Source organism: Diceros bicornis, chromosome X (assembly GCF_020826845.1).
Source record: "Diceros bicornis minor isolate mBicDic1 chromosome X, mDicBic1.mat.cur, whole genome shotgun sequence".
Classification (NCBI taxonomy): domain Eukaryota; kingdom Metazoa; phylum Chordata; class Mammalia; order Perissodactyla; family Rhinocerotidae; genus Diceros; species Diceros bicornis.
The window spans coordinates 92,372,587-92,387,413 of NC_080781.1; the positions used below are offsets into that span (position 1 = coordinate 92,372,587).

Genomic DNA, 14,827 nt, shown 5'->3' on the forward strand with positions numbered 1-14,827 from the left:
TCCGACATCCTATTGAGCTTTCCTAACATCGTTGTGTACTTACCATGTGCCAGACATTGTGAAAGACACATAGCACACATTATCTCATTTATTGTTCACAAAAAGCTGTAAGACAGGGATTTGAGTAGAGATTTCACGCCTAAGGATAAAGATCCAAATCACGCTGGATTTTACCCTGTATCATGTCTCTAGGGACCCAAAGCACTATTACTGCTGTCCAGAAATGGAGACAAATAAGCCTCATCTCTTCAAGGGCTTCTCAAGGACAAAAAAAAAACCCCCCAAAAATTGCACCATTAGCACTTTTCACAGTTCCAAGCCTCAAATAGGTACTCCACAAATACTTGTTGAACGATGGATGCTAAGTTGGAAAAGAAGCATGCTATAGTGGAAAAAATATTCTACTGGAAGTCAACAGACATAAGTCACACAGCTGTGATCCTGAGGAAACAATCTCTCTGAGCTTCATTTTACTTTCTATAATGTGAGGGGATCAGATTAGAAGATTTCTGACACTCTTTCTAGCTCTTACACCATAATGTAGACCAGAAAGTTCCAAGGAACTGTTACTTGGAAAGCAAAGGATTACCTACCACAATCAAAGTAGGCTAGAGAAATATTTTAAGAGCATTTTGAATAGTTACTTCATAGGACACTGCACCCACCATAGCTGTAGAGAAGCCTCAGTACCAGACAGAAATGAAGCAATGCCTTTTAGGTGAGGGTGATGCATAGATTTGATTTTTCTAAAGGTAGTGCTGAAATAGACTCTTGATAAGTCTTCCTGCCTCCCCTCCAACCAAAGTGGTCTTTCTACAGTTACAAACAAATCACCTCAACAGCCTGATTTAAACTCTTCCCTGGCTTTCATGTGGTCTTTAGAAAAAGATCTAATTCTTAAAATGGTCTCTAAGGCCTCCCTGGATCTGACACCTTCCTAAAACTCTAACCCCAACTTTCACCACTTTCTGCTTCAAAATATTTATTCTAGGCTTCCAGCCATACTCCAATTTTTTCAGATACCGAAATGAAACACAAGTACACTCCTTTACTGGCCTTTGAACAGACTCGCCAAATAAAAATGCTGAGGGTATATTACATGTGAAAAAGCAATTGAATGTTTATAGCAGCATTATTCACAATAACCAAAAAGTGAAAACAACACAAATATCCATCAACCAAAGGATGGATAAATAAAAGGTAGTATATCCATACAATGGAATAGTTTGTTGTTAGTGTTGTCAAGTTGATTCCGACTCCTAGCGACAAGGTCTACAGCAGCCTAGAACTCTGCCCAGTTGTTTTTGCACCATCCTCTTACCTTCTAGCACTATGGAAGTGGGTGCAGGTCCTTCTTCCTAGTCTGCCTTAGTCTGGAAGCTCCACTGAAACCTGTCCACCATGGCTGACCCTGTTGGTATTTGAAACACCAGTGGCATAGCTTTCAGCATCACAGCAACACACAGCCATCACAGTATAACAACCAACAGACAGGTGGTGTAGTTCCCTGACCGGGAAACAATCCTGGGCCGCGGTGCCCACCGAATCTTAACCACTATACTACACAATGGAATATAGTTTAGCTGTAAAAAGGAATGAAGTACTGATACATGTCACAACATAGAGGAAACTTGAAAACATGATGCTAAGTGAAAACAGCCAGACACAAAAGGCCACATATTGTATGATTGCATTTATATGAAATGTTCAGAATAAGCAAATCCATAGAGACAGAAAGTAGATTAGTAGTTGCTAGGGCCTGGAGGGAGGGAGAGTGGGGAGTGACTGCTAATGGATATGACGTTTCTTTTAGGAGTAATGAAAATGTTCTAAAATTAGATTTTAGTGATGGTTGCACAACTTTGTGAATACTAAAAAGCATTAAATTGTACACTTTAAATGGATGAATTTTATGGTGTTTGAATTATATTTCAACAAAGCTGTTAAAAACGCAATTGAGGATGCTTTGAAAGTCATTATAGAAGTGGCAGAGAGGCAGGGTAGTCCAATGCAAATAAAGAACTGAACTTGGGTTGGAGTGTTGGTGCCTCAGCTTGGTGGCTGCGTGAGCTTGGGTAAATCATTTCTCAGTCTTTAACTGTAAAACTGGGGAAGACACAACCTATACTAGCTTGTGTGAGGGTTAAATGGGTTAGTGAAAGTAAAAATGCTTTGTAAACTGCAAAATGCTATTCAAATGTAAGATCTAGCAAGATTACACATAACTCCATTGTGCAATTATTATTGCAATATATAGTGGATATGTGAAGCCCAGTATTTGACACTTTTATCTTTATTCCTAGTTCCACAAGCCCCTTGATAACGATCAGAAGAATTAACTTCAGATGAAGAACAACACTCTTAATTATCCCTTTTTAATTTTAGGTAATATAAAATTATTCTATTATGTTTGGTTGATACTTAGACAAGTGAGTTTTGTTCACAAGTCTCTGAACACCACATTTTCATCTAATGCTAATACTCCAAGATGGCAATTTTGTTCAGAAAATCCAAAGAAGATAACTCTACGGAAAAGATTTGAAAGCCAAGCTTTACCATATGACATTAAGGAGGCAGGGAAGAAAAAGAGGGAAAAGCGTGCATATTTCTTTATAAATCTTTACTAAGAGTCTTGGGGTGGGGAGAGGGAAGCAAACATCTGTAGTGGTAAATTTTTTTTTTCTCCTTAAATCTAAAGGACAGCCGAAAAGCAATCTGTTGTTTGTACAGAAAGAAATGCTAGTCAAAGAGGAAGAAAGTACACTTGGGGGAACATCTGCTCTGAGAAACCACTTGAAAAGTAAGCGTGGGGAAACATTTGCACAACACACAGCATATACTGTGCTTTAGAAACAGAGAGAGAGAATAATGCATCAATATATGCAGCATAGGGAAACAAGTAAAAAATATAATATATTGACTATTTCCTCTTCATAAATAATTAGCACATATATTTTAATACTGGGCTGTAGGGGTCACGATCATGAAAACACAGTGACCACAAATGGCATCTATTACCCTAGCATAAGTCGGTTCCCCACCCTCCTTATGATGTGCTCATTTTAAGTAGAGCAGAGTTGAAATAGGAGATGTGGTCCCTGCTTTTGAGGAACTGGTGGCTGACATAGAGTGACAGAGTCACTGTCTCAAAAGGACATATTGACATATGCTACACCATAGGAGTAAATGTAAATATGAGGCCAAGAACACACAAGAATAGTAAAAAAAATGCAAAAATGAAGAAAGGACATTAGCTGCCTTTGAGCTAAATCCAACCAAAAGTTCTGTTTGGTTTGGTTTGTGTGCGCCCGTGCACGCGCACACAAACACACACACACACACACACACACAAATCCTATTAAACATTTAAAGATTGGGAGAGTTGCCATAAAAATTCAGATACCTGGTTTCTCCTGAAAAAGCAGATCATCAAACAAAACTGGGCCTACTTTCCTAAATGGCAATAATCAGCTTGACCTTAGTCACAGCTGTCTGCTTTTAGAGACAGCCTGTGTTCTTCTGTCCACCACATTCCCTTCCACTCCAAATTACATTGCTAGCACATTGGTTAAGAAGATTGGCATAAAGACAAATAAGAGCAGAATCTCTCAAATACTATGTGTGTAAGGAACGTTTGTATGCATGAAACTTTTGAATACATATGTATGTACATGCATGTATGAAACACCTGGCCTCGGTGTATATTATGTAAGAAACATTTGAGGTGCTGATTATAAACAGTGCTTCCTGGAATATGCCCCAGAACTACAATCTCTAAAGCCACATGACTAGAATAAGCATTTTTTTAACTAGCATCATAAATATTTCTTAGATACACATAAGTGTGAGAATCACTGTTGTGGGTCATCGCCACTCAAACTCACTTGACTTACTGGTGGAAGATTAATCTTAATTTAACTCTGACACGTTGCTTTCTGCTAAAAAATCTTTGATTTCCTTTTATCTACTCAATAAAGTTCAAACTAGTCAGTGTGACATACAAAGCCTGCTATGATCTATTCCAAGGTATTTTTTCATTATTTTCCAGCTACATAAATCTTTCATTCTTTTCCAGTTGAACTACTTCTTCCTCATAAATGCCTCACACCTCTCTAACCTCTAGGCCTTGGCAGAAGCTTATCCACATATGTGGAAATGTCTTTTTCCTATCTGTCGATTAGTTGATACTGAGGTAGATACTTGAGTTAAGTTGGGCCAATCAGAATTTTCCCGTGTTTCTCCCAAGGAGGTTGTAAAACCCAAGAGCTCATGGCATTCATGTGTTCAAATATGTGGGGCAGAAAAGCAAATAAAGAGCTGGAATGGGCCTCAAGCATCTGCATTTTTTACAAGCAATTGGGTTGGTGATTATGATGCAAAGGACATACTTTCAGAAGCACTGGCATAGGAAATAAACATTTATCTGGAATCAGAAGACATATTTCTAAACTCGAGTCCACCATTAACTTACTGGGAGACTTGGCATAAATTGATCAAAATTTCTGAGCTTCAGCTTTCTCCATCTGTAAAATTTAGGAGTGGTTCAACGAACATAGTTATCAAAAAATGGAAGGATTAGGAATGCATACTTCTCCTTGTTGAACTTTGGTTTATAATTTCTCTGACAATCTGTTTGTAATCTGTACTGTGTGATGTTGTGAATTTGTCCAAGCGTTGTTCCACGATGCTTGGCAACCACAAAGATACCTACTCTGTAGGAGAGGAGTTGAACCAGATGATGTAGAAGTTTTCTTTCCCTCATTGACTTCAGAGAAGGAGCTGTGGGACAAACAAAAACAAAAAGTAAAAACCAGACGCTAAGCTTGAGCTGAAAGTGAACTCCCTGAGAACTGTCCACTGAAGCCAAGGGAATTTAGTACAGAGTTACAGAAAAGCATCTGTTACAGGGTCTGACTCAAACCTCTGGTTGACACAATTACGTTATGAACTTTATGTCTAAAAGCAATAAAATTACAATAAATAAAATCTTATTTATGTGTTTGATATTTTTAACATTAGCTGAGTATACATTTCTACAACATTTCCTAATATGACCTTTGGAAGACTGTCCCTGGATAGAAATTTCCTAATTCTGGAAAATGAACTTCTTGACTCACTTGTTCTTCAGGGTAACCAGACTCAAAATCCCTGTACATGATATTGTGTTTAATTTGGAAAAGTATCCTATTCAAGCCTATACTGAGTACTAAGGATGATATGGTACATTTGTTAAGCTATCAAAAGATCCAAGAATAATTCCCTGGGTCTTAAAAAGTTTATATATGTACACATGTTAATATATATGAATGTATATTAATATATATATGTATTTATATATCTCCAGGTCTTCAAAATTCCAAAACAATTAGATAATTCTGACAATTCAATGAGGAAAAAAATCAATTATACCTACCTACTTTGGATACATTGCAAAACAAATCATCAATTTTGCTTGTGACCAATTTATTTGTGGCAGCTGGTAGATAGTCACAGTTTTTCATTTAGAAATAAATAAACATCTCAGCTTTGTATACCATTACATGATGACCTGAAGAAGATCCTGAGCAAGTTACATACTGAATGTTGGGTGAAAAAGAATGGATGCCTCATTTCTCAAAAGGAGTATTAAGTTTCCAGTAAAATTCAAGTATTTTCAAAAGATTCCCTCTCTTCCTCTTTCTTATTAATAGGCAATTCACATAATATGTTAGGTCAAATGTTGGAATAAATTTGTTAGATACTTTCAGGTAGATAATGAATTATTTGAATTCTTGGAGATTTTGAAGAAACACGAAAATAACCATTTTCCTAGGTATTACCTACCATTCCTGTTACTTTCTTTCTCTTGTGTAAGCTTCGTAACCATTTTGAAAATACATAAAAAGATAGAAAACATAGACATTAAGAGTCAGAACCTGAGCAACCTAAGCTAGTCATATACAGGTTGCATAAATAGAGAGATTTTCTAACACAGATTTAAAGTGACAAGTGATTAATTGAAGGAAGGGAGCAGCCAAAAGTAAGTTTCCTTTCAGTGCCAAAATAAGTTGTGTCCTATTATTTGAAAAGTGCCGAAAACATTGATTGACCTGAAACATTGGTTAAGAGCTGATTGCTTCAAGCAAATACTTTTGAAAGTCTCTCCAGTGTAGCTGGGCTAACTTTGGAAAACAAATTGTCATAGCTGAAAGGTTGTAAATTCTTTAAATAAATATGCCATTATTTTTCAGAATTGTTAATTTCAAAGTTTTTGTTTTGATCCAAGCAATCAGATCCCTTCATTTTGAGCTTTTAAACATGTATCTTATTATGTGAACACTTATAAAAGTGTAAAACTGAATAGCTATATCTTGAAAGTAAATATTTTAGATCTATTAATTAAACCTATTATTAGTAAATTTATAATTCTTTTCTTACAGTAATCTAAACATGACAAAATGCTTTTTTGGGGAAGGAGGGAGATCCGGACACATAACACTTCTCAATGTAGATTAGGATTTGTTTACAGCAAAATAGCCTTTATAATTCAGTTTCTACTTGCTGAGGTAATTATATACCATGGTATTAATGAATGCTAGTTAGAATTTAGCCCAGAATCCCCCGACATACTGAATGTATTCAAATTATTATATTATAGCCTTTCTTACAGGCTATAGTTTTCACACAAATGATTTGATTATTTTTTTCCAAGTATAGGATAAATCGCACAGATACTCTGTACATACAAAATACATTTCTTCATGAGAATATAAAGACTAAACTAGTATTTAGATTATTTAAAATTCCATTATAAAATTTTATAGAAAGTCAATCTTACAGAAGAGTATACGTTATTGACATAATTGAAACTTACTCTATCTTTATTTTTTTGTTAACTTTATTGAGATATAATTCACATATCATACAATTCACCCATTTAAAGAGGTTGGGGGATGGGAGGAAGGGAAAAAATAAAGTGTATAATTCAATGGTTTTGAACATATTCTGAGTTATGAAACTACAACCACAATCAATTACAGAACATTTTCATCACCCTACCCCAAAAAATCCCATACAAATTTGACCATTAATCCTCAGTCTTCTTCTCCCTCCGGTCCTAAGCAAACGCTAATCTATTTTTTGTTTCTATAGATAAGTCATTATGGACATTTAATATAAATGGAATCATATGCAGTGTGGTCTTTTGTGACTGCCTTATTTCACTTACCATAATGTTTTCAGGATTTATTCACATTGTAGCATATATCAGGACTTCATTGCTTTTTCTAGCCAAGTAATATTCCACTGTAAGGATATTCCGCATTTTGTTTATCCATTTATCAGTTGGCAGACATTTGAGTTGTTTCCATTTTTCGGCTATTATCAATAATGCTTTTATGAACATACATGTACAAGTATTTGTGTAGACATATGATTTCAATTCTCTTGGCTTCTATCTAGGAGTGGAATTGCTGGGTCATGTGGAAACATTATGTTTAACTTTTGAGGAACTATCAGACTGTTTTCCATAGTAGCTGCCCCATTTTAAATTCTCACCAGCAGTGTATGATGGTTCCAATTTCTCCACACCTGTGTCAACACTTGCTGTTATTCATGTTTCAGTTATAGGCACACTAGTGGGTGTGAAGTGGGTATCTCATCGTGCTTTTGATTTGCATTCCCCTACTGACTAATGATGTTGAGCATCTTGTCATGTGCTTCTTGGCCATTTTCATGTATTCTTTAGGGAAATGACTCTTCAGGAATTTTTGCCCATTTTGTAACTTTTTGTCCCTATGTTGTTGAATTGTAAGAGTTATTTTCATATTCTGGATATAAATCCTTTATTTATTTATTTATTTTTTGCTGAGGAAGATTCACTCTGAGCTAACATCTGTTGCCAATCCTCCTCTTTTTTTGCTTAAGGGAGATTAGCCCTGAGCTAACATCTGTGCCAATCTTTGTCTATTTTTTGTATGTGGCTCACCACCACAGCATGGCTGATGAGTGGTGTAGGTCCACACCTGGGATCCAAACCCGCAAACCCGGGCTGCCAAAGTGGAACACACTGATCTTAACCACTAGGCCATGGGGCCAGCTCTAAATCCCTTATTATATATGATTTGCAAATATTTTCTCCAATTTTGTGGGTTCTTTTACTTTCTTGATGGTGTCTTTTGAAGCACAGATGTTTTAATCTTGATGAACACCAATTTATCAATTTTCTCTTTTGTTGCTTGTGCTTTAGGTGTCATATCTAAGAAACTACTGCCTAATCCAAGGTCATGAAGATTCACATGTTTGTGTTTTTCTGAGCATTTTGTATAATATATTGTAGAAATTTTGGATATTGATACCTCCCCGTCCCCTTCAAGGCCTGTTGTTGTTGTTTGCTTGGCTGGCTGGACTATTTTATTGAAGTATATTTCCCCTGCAGTGTGAAGCCTCTTATGTTGCTCCTCAGAGGGTGTTGTCTTGGGCATGTGCACAGTGACTCTGGAATGATATCGGTTTTAGCAGTCATTTAGACAAATGTTATCAGCACAACATTTTAGCATTTATTGCTTTGACTCTCCCTTTTTCTGACACATCCAGCTGTTAGGCTCCACTAATTTTTGGCTCAATGCTCTATTGTTTTGATAATGCTCTGGGTCATAAATTGTTCAACAGTTTGATCCAATTAAATTTGAGCCCCTTTGCAGGGGTAGTTGTTGGAGTAGGTATTTGAGGTCTTTTCTTATGTCAGGAAGGCTCTTAGCTATCTATTTTTTTTGGTTCTCATGGTAAAATAGCTGGCCTGTGATTTAGTTTGTTGGTCTCCTAGAGATACCAGTCCCTTTTTATTGCTTACCACCAAAATCTCCACTGTTTTTGAGAGGGCCCTTAGGCTTGAACTTCCCCATACTCTGTTTCAAATGAAGTCAGTTGATCCATGGAGTGCTTCAGAGCTCTCTGTTCTTATGAACTTTCTCTATCTCTGGAATAAATCTCTGGGCCACTACTCTGGATGCTGAACATGGTGGTAGCCTCTGCTTCTTCTCTGCTTGCTTCTTCTGGTGTTGAAATTCTACCGTATTAGTGTGCTAGGTTGAGGGTAATTAGGATCCCAGGATTCTCTGCCTGCAGCGACTGGGGTAGAGTTTCTACTCTATAAGTGGAGACTTGGTGGAGGAAGAAGCCCCTAACCTTTTCGCCACACTTATGAGTAGCTTGAGGGGATGAGAAATGCTGGCAGCCTGTCCCTCCAACACGATGCTGTAGCCCTTGCCTGAGAGCTGCAAGGAGAAGGAGCCCTGTATTCTTGGCTACATTCACCTGGAGTGGAGTTTCCATCATGCTGAGCTGGGAGGAGAGAGGGATGGAGTAGGTCATGGTTCAAATACAAAAGACTGTTGCTGTTCTCACCAAGTTTTAGTATATTTTCTCGAAAGTTTTTTTCTTCATTTGCTATATGCCCTTAGGTCAACTTATAGAGATTTTAAATACATGCATATATAGATAGATAGAGGTATAGATTAGATATAGATATACACATATGTATATGTATCTAATTTATATCTATACATATATAGATATGTATATCTATATCAAATCTATATCTATATATTTATCTATCTATATAATTACCAACTATGCTTGTTTCACTGGGGAGTAGGTCCATGAAGCTCCTCATGCTGCCATTCCAGAAGTGGAATTTTTTTCTCTTTAAAGAAACATAAGCTTATTTTCAACATGAGAATCATTGTTCGTTGGTATTGACTGTCTATCTGCTTCACCAGACCAATATTGTTTTTTCAATAGTTATATTACCTCTAAAATTTATATTTCTTACACGACAATATTGATTTTGAAGGACAAAACAATCAAGGTGTATGTTTCTTAATGTGACACAAACACACACATATGTTTACACACACACATTGTAGTGAACTTAGAGATTGATTCATTATTTGTTTAGCATCTCTTCACTCCTTGAAACAGTATCAAACATCATGTCCTCTGGTGAGTTACTTCTCCACCACCCCACTGAACATAATACTTGCCCCCATAACCACAGGAACATAAAAGTTGAGCTAGTCATTGAAGCTGGTTCACACAGAGCCTTGTCTTTGGACATTTTTTTCTGCTGATAGAGAGAGAGTTCTTTTTCCTCTAGACCATAAGCTGATACGATATAAACCTGAAGCTGCCTCTAGGTACATCTCCATCCATATAGAGGAAGCTTCCATATGGTTGGAGAGAATGAGGCCAACACACAGAAAAGAAGTCAGTAAGTGAAGGGAAAGAGAAAGGAAGTAGAGAGAAAGAGTTAATAATATTGTTTGAGACCCTGAATATTGCTGTTCCTGAGGCAAGATCTAAGCCTGACCTTCCTATATAGGAATCCATAAATCCCCTTTCTCCTTAAACTTGTCTGAGTTGGCTTTCTCTCACTTGCAATTGAAAGAGCCTCGATTAATACACCATACGCAAATGTACATTGTAACTACAAAGACATAATTGATCATATATATCTATCTTTGTATTTGCACATACACATCAATAAAAAATGTGTACACTAGAAAGAACATAAGAAATCATGACTGTTAAACACATGACAGAAACAAAACTGACTAACTTCTTAAATCTAAATTTTCCTATTAGGTTATACACATAACTCACTCTGTAGAGTAAATCTTTCGGATTTTCTTTTTAAATGTAATAGAGTCAAATTGTCTCAGAATTTACTGAGGTCCCACTTGTATCAGCATTGTATTATACTTAAAATAAAAGAAGATCCTATCACAGCAGCTTAAAAAGATTGCAGTTTGTCTCTTACAATAAGATGCTCAGGTTTACGCAGTTTATGGATGGTAATGCAGTTCCACAGTGCCACCAGTGAGCTAAGTTTTTCATCTTTATCTTCTACCATTCTTAATATGTTGGCTTTTGCCCTTGTGTTTATTACCTTATGGTTACAAGATAACTACTGTGTCTCCAGGCTTCACATCAGCGTTCCAGTCAAGAAGGAAGAAGGGAAAAAGGCAAAAGGAAAAGGGTGAAGAAGTGATAGGAGATGTAGTGTGGACATTTAGATATAAGGGTTTAGGACCCAGTATCAAAGTCTTGGATGCAAGTATCGATTTAGGAGTCACCGGTGTATAGATAGTAATAAATCTATGGGACTGGATGAAATGAACTATGGAGAAAGTGGAGAGTGAAAAGATAAGGGTGGTGGCAGAATGAATTTCAGAAAATTCCACCAATTAAAACTGAGTGCAGATGGCCAATAAACATAGGAAAGGATACTCAACATTATTATTCATTAAGAAAATGGAGTTCAAAACACAATGAGATCACACACATGCACACACACACACCAGAAGTGGTAAAATTAGAAAGACTGAAAATACCAAATGTTGTCAATGATGTGGAGCAACTTGAACACTCATGTGTTCTGGTAGAGGTGTAAAGTGGTAAAACTATATTGGAAAACTGTCTGTAAGAATCCAACAAAGATAAACATATATCTATCATAAGGCCCAGCAATTCCATTCTTGGGCAAATATCCATAGAAGGAGTGTTTATGTTCACCAAAAGACATGTACAGAAATATTTGCAGCAGTGTCATTCATAAGGGCCAAGAAATTTAAATAATCCCAATGTCCAACAACAGTAGAATACATTGCAGCATATTTATATAATGGAATATTACACAGCAATCAAATGAATGAACTAGTGCTACACACAACATGGATGATCTTCTCAGACATAATGACTACTAAGAGAAACAAGATATAAAAGAGTACATATGGTGATAAATGGCAGAACAGTTGATATCTCTTGGAGAATATAGATTGCAAAGGACATGAGGGAGACTTCTGGGATTCTAGAAATATTCTGTTTTTATATCTATCTATCTATATCTATCTATCTATCTATCTATCTACCTACCTACCTATCTATCATCTATCTATCTATCTACCTATCATCTATCTATCTATCTATCTATCCATCCATCCATCCATCCCTTTACACATCCTAGCTGTGCTCCCTGAAAAGGCCTAGAAATAATTACAACCCCAATAGCAATGAATATACCTAGTGCACTCAGTTTATAGTCTTGAAATATAATTTTCCATTCAAAGAAGCCAGGACTTCTTGGGAAAAATGACTGATTCCAAGTATGGGGGAGGAAATGTAGAAGATGAGACTGGGACATTCTGAGATACTAGATAGAAAGGAAGCTATCAATGACTATGAGGGTCATGTCAAAAGGACTCAAAAGACAACTTGGAAAAGCCCCACTGGCCAAAGATAAGACAATTTGAGCTTCAATAAGGATAAATATTGCAAAAGATTGAAACATATCAAGTGTGTTTAACCCCTTAAGCTTTTAATTATATTAAACAGGAAAATACTGATTGCTTACCTTCTGAGGATGACAGAACTGATTCATTGTCTTGAAAATTGGGTAAAGAAATGGAGTGAATCATGTATTTATATTATTTTCCCTATGTAAATTCTACCGGTCGATAACCAAATAGTAGATGAGGGGAAGTGTCTTCTCATAAAATTTTTTCAGTGAATAAATGAACACAAAATAATTGAATTAGTATATTCATTTTTTACCTCCCGATTAATTAATAGATGTATACTTTGAATATCAATGGTTGCAATATTAAAAAAGAGAGAGAGAGAGAAACAGACATTACATGACTCCTGATAAAATAACACAATACTGCCTCTATTCTTGCTGAAGAGTTTGAATTTGAGTCTGATCAAGCCTTGGACCTAGTTGCCAATTTTCAGGAACTACAGAGGACAGAAAAATGTTTTGAACTACAGCATGTGTGTTCAATCAAAAGAATCCAGACTGTGGGAAATTCTACAATTTAATAGCTTAGGTTCTTCAGCAAGTAAGGGAGAGAAACGGATGGATGAGGAAATACAGGTATACTGATTGTAAGAGACATAAAATATTTCTCTAATTTTATCACATATCACAGATTTTAAAAATTGGCAATACTAAACTATAAACTATCTCTAGACTATATATCTAGGGATGCAAACTTGGGTGATAAAACCATCAAGAAAAGCTAGTAAGTAATTACTATAAAAGTCAGAATAGCAGTCTTTTTGAGAGCAAGTGGGACCTGTGATTAAAACAGAGCATACACAGGGAGCCCTTGGGTACCTGAGTAAGCAGGTAATCTCTTCTTTCTGGGTTATTTCTTGAGCTCTGTGGTGGTTAGAGAAGGATGTTTGGTTCGTAGTATATATTTGTTTAATGTGATTTTCTTTATTTCATTTTCTTTTAAAATTAAAAGATAAAAAATGAACAAAATAATTTTTTTTTCCAAATATAAAGGGGTTTATTCATCTCTATCCTCAGGAGTACAAAATATAAAATGCAAGGCCGCCCCGCCCGCCTGCCCCGCTTCTCCAGGTTGACACCGGTGCAGCCGTCCAGGCAGGGCTGCCGTCCATGCACGGCCCTCAGGCTTCAAACATGGCACAGCTGGCACAGAGCACCTTCTCGTGGACGTCACTGCAGTCCACGAGGGCGCACAGCGCGCAGACCACAGCCCCACAGCCGCAGCAGGTGCGCACGCACAGCCCGCACAGGGCACGCTCACACTGGCCACACGCCGCCTTCCCATCCACGGCTCGCACGCATGAGGAGCAGGCTCCGGACGCCGTCCCGGACGCGTCAGCTTCAGAGGCCTGGGCTCGGCTTCTGGTCAGTCGGCCGTCTGCTCCGATTAGCATCTGCCCACGTGCAGCCCGAGAGGCCTCCGTGGGGCTGGGCTTTGGGGACTCCGGCAGGTCAACAATGGCACAGCCTTCCTCCCACACGTGGTCCATGTAGGCCTGGGCCCCTCGAAAAAGGAGTTGCTTGGTCTTCTCGAAGATCTCCCGTGAGTACCGCTCGGCGCACACGCCGCGGCTCAGCTCCCTCTGGCCCACGCAGACCTTGAGCTGCAGCGGGGCCGCGTCCGCGAAGGGGCAGCCCCGCTTGAACAAAATAATTTAAAAAATAAAAATAATAAAAATAAAGGTGCAGTAAAGTCATTTTTCAGAGACAAGAACAGAGAATTTTTCACCAGCAGTTTCACACTTAAAGAAAAATTAAATGTAGCTCTTTTGTAAGAAGGAAAATGATCTCAAAAGGAAAATGAAAAAGCAGGAGGAAATGTTTAACACTGAGAAGGGTAAATATGTGAATAAATATAAATGAATATTGACTCCTGCATCAATAACTGCAATGTTATGGGGAATTTAAAATATAGGTACTAAATAACATGATAAGGAGGGAGACATAAATTAACTTAAATATTCTAAGTTTCTGGAAGTATCAAGGAAGTGGTAAAAATAATTTTTAGTAAGGTATGATAAGTAATGTATATGGGTTGTGATCTTTGGGGTAATCACTAGAATAATAAAATAATATACAACTATAAAATTAATGCAAAGAAAAATGTAATAATAGAAATACTAGATTAGTCATAAAAAAAGGAAGAAAGAAGGAGGTAAAAAAAAGAAATGTAGGAGAGATTTTCCAAGTAGAAAGCACATAAATATAAACCCAATTATATAGAAACTACATTAAATGAAAATAGGCAAAATACTCCAATTAAAAATATTAAGATTATCAGAATTGATAAAAATGTAAGACCAAACCGTACGTTGTTTAAAATAAGATACAAAATTTAAATATAAGGATAGAGACAGTTTAAAAGAAAAATAAATAAAAACCATACACCATGTAAATACCAATCAAAAGTGATCTGGTGTAGCTATACCAGTATCAGACAAAGTAAATATTAGAGCAAAAGCATTACTAGGGATAAAGAGGGGCATTTTT

General features: G+C 36.9%; 1 protein-coding gene across 1 annotated transcript; it reads right to left on the bottom strand.

Moving 5' to 3' along the window:
* Positions 1–13,315: 13,315 nt before the first annotated feature.
* LOC131400319 (apoptosis regulatory protein Siva-like) lies at positions 13,316–13,983 on the bottom strand (the record flags this gene model as incomplete). Its single annotated transcript, XM_058535091.1, has 1 exon — positions 13,316–13,983. A coding segment is annotated over one exon (525 nt), but the record flags the coding sequence as incomplete, so codon positions are not given.
* Between the last annotated feature and the right edge of the window lie 844 nt (positions 13,984–14,827).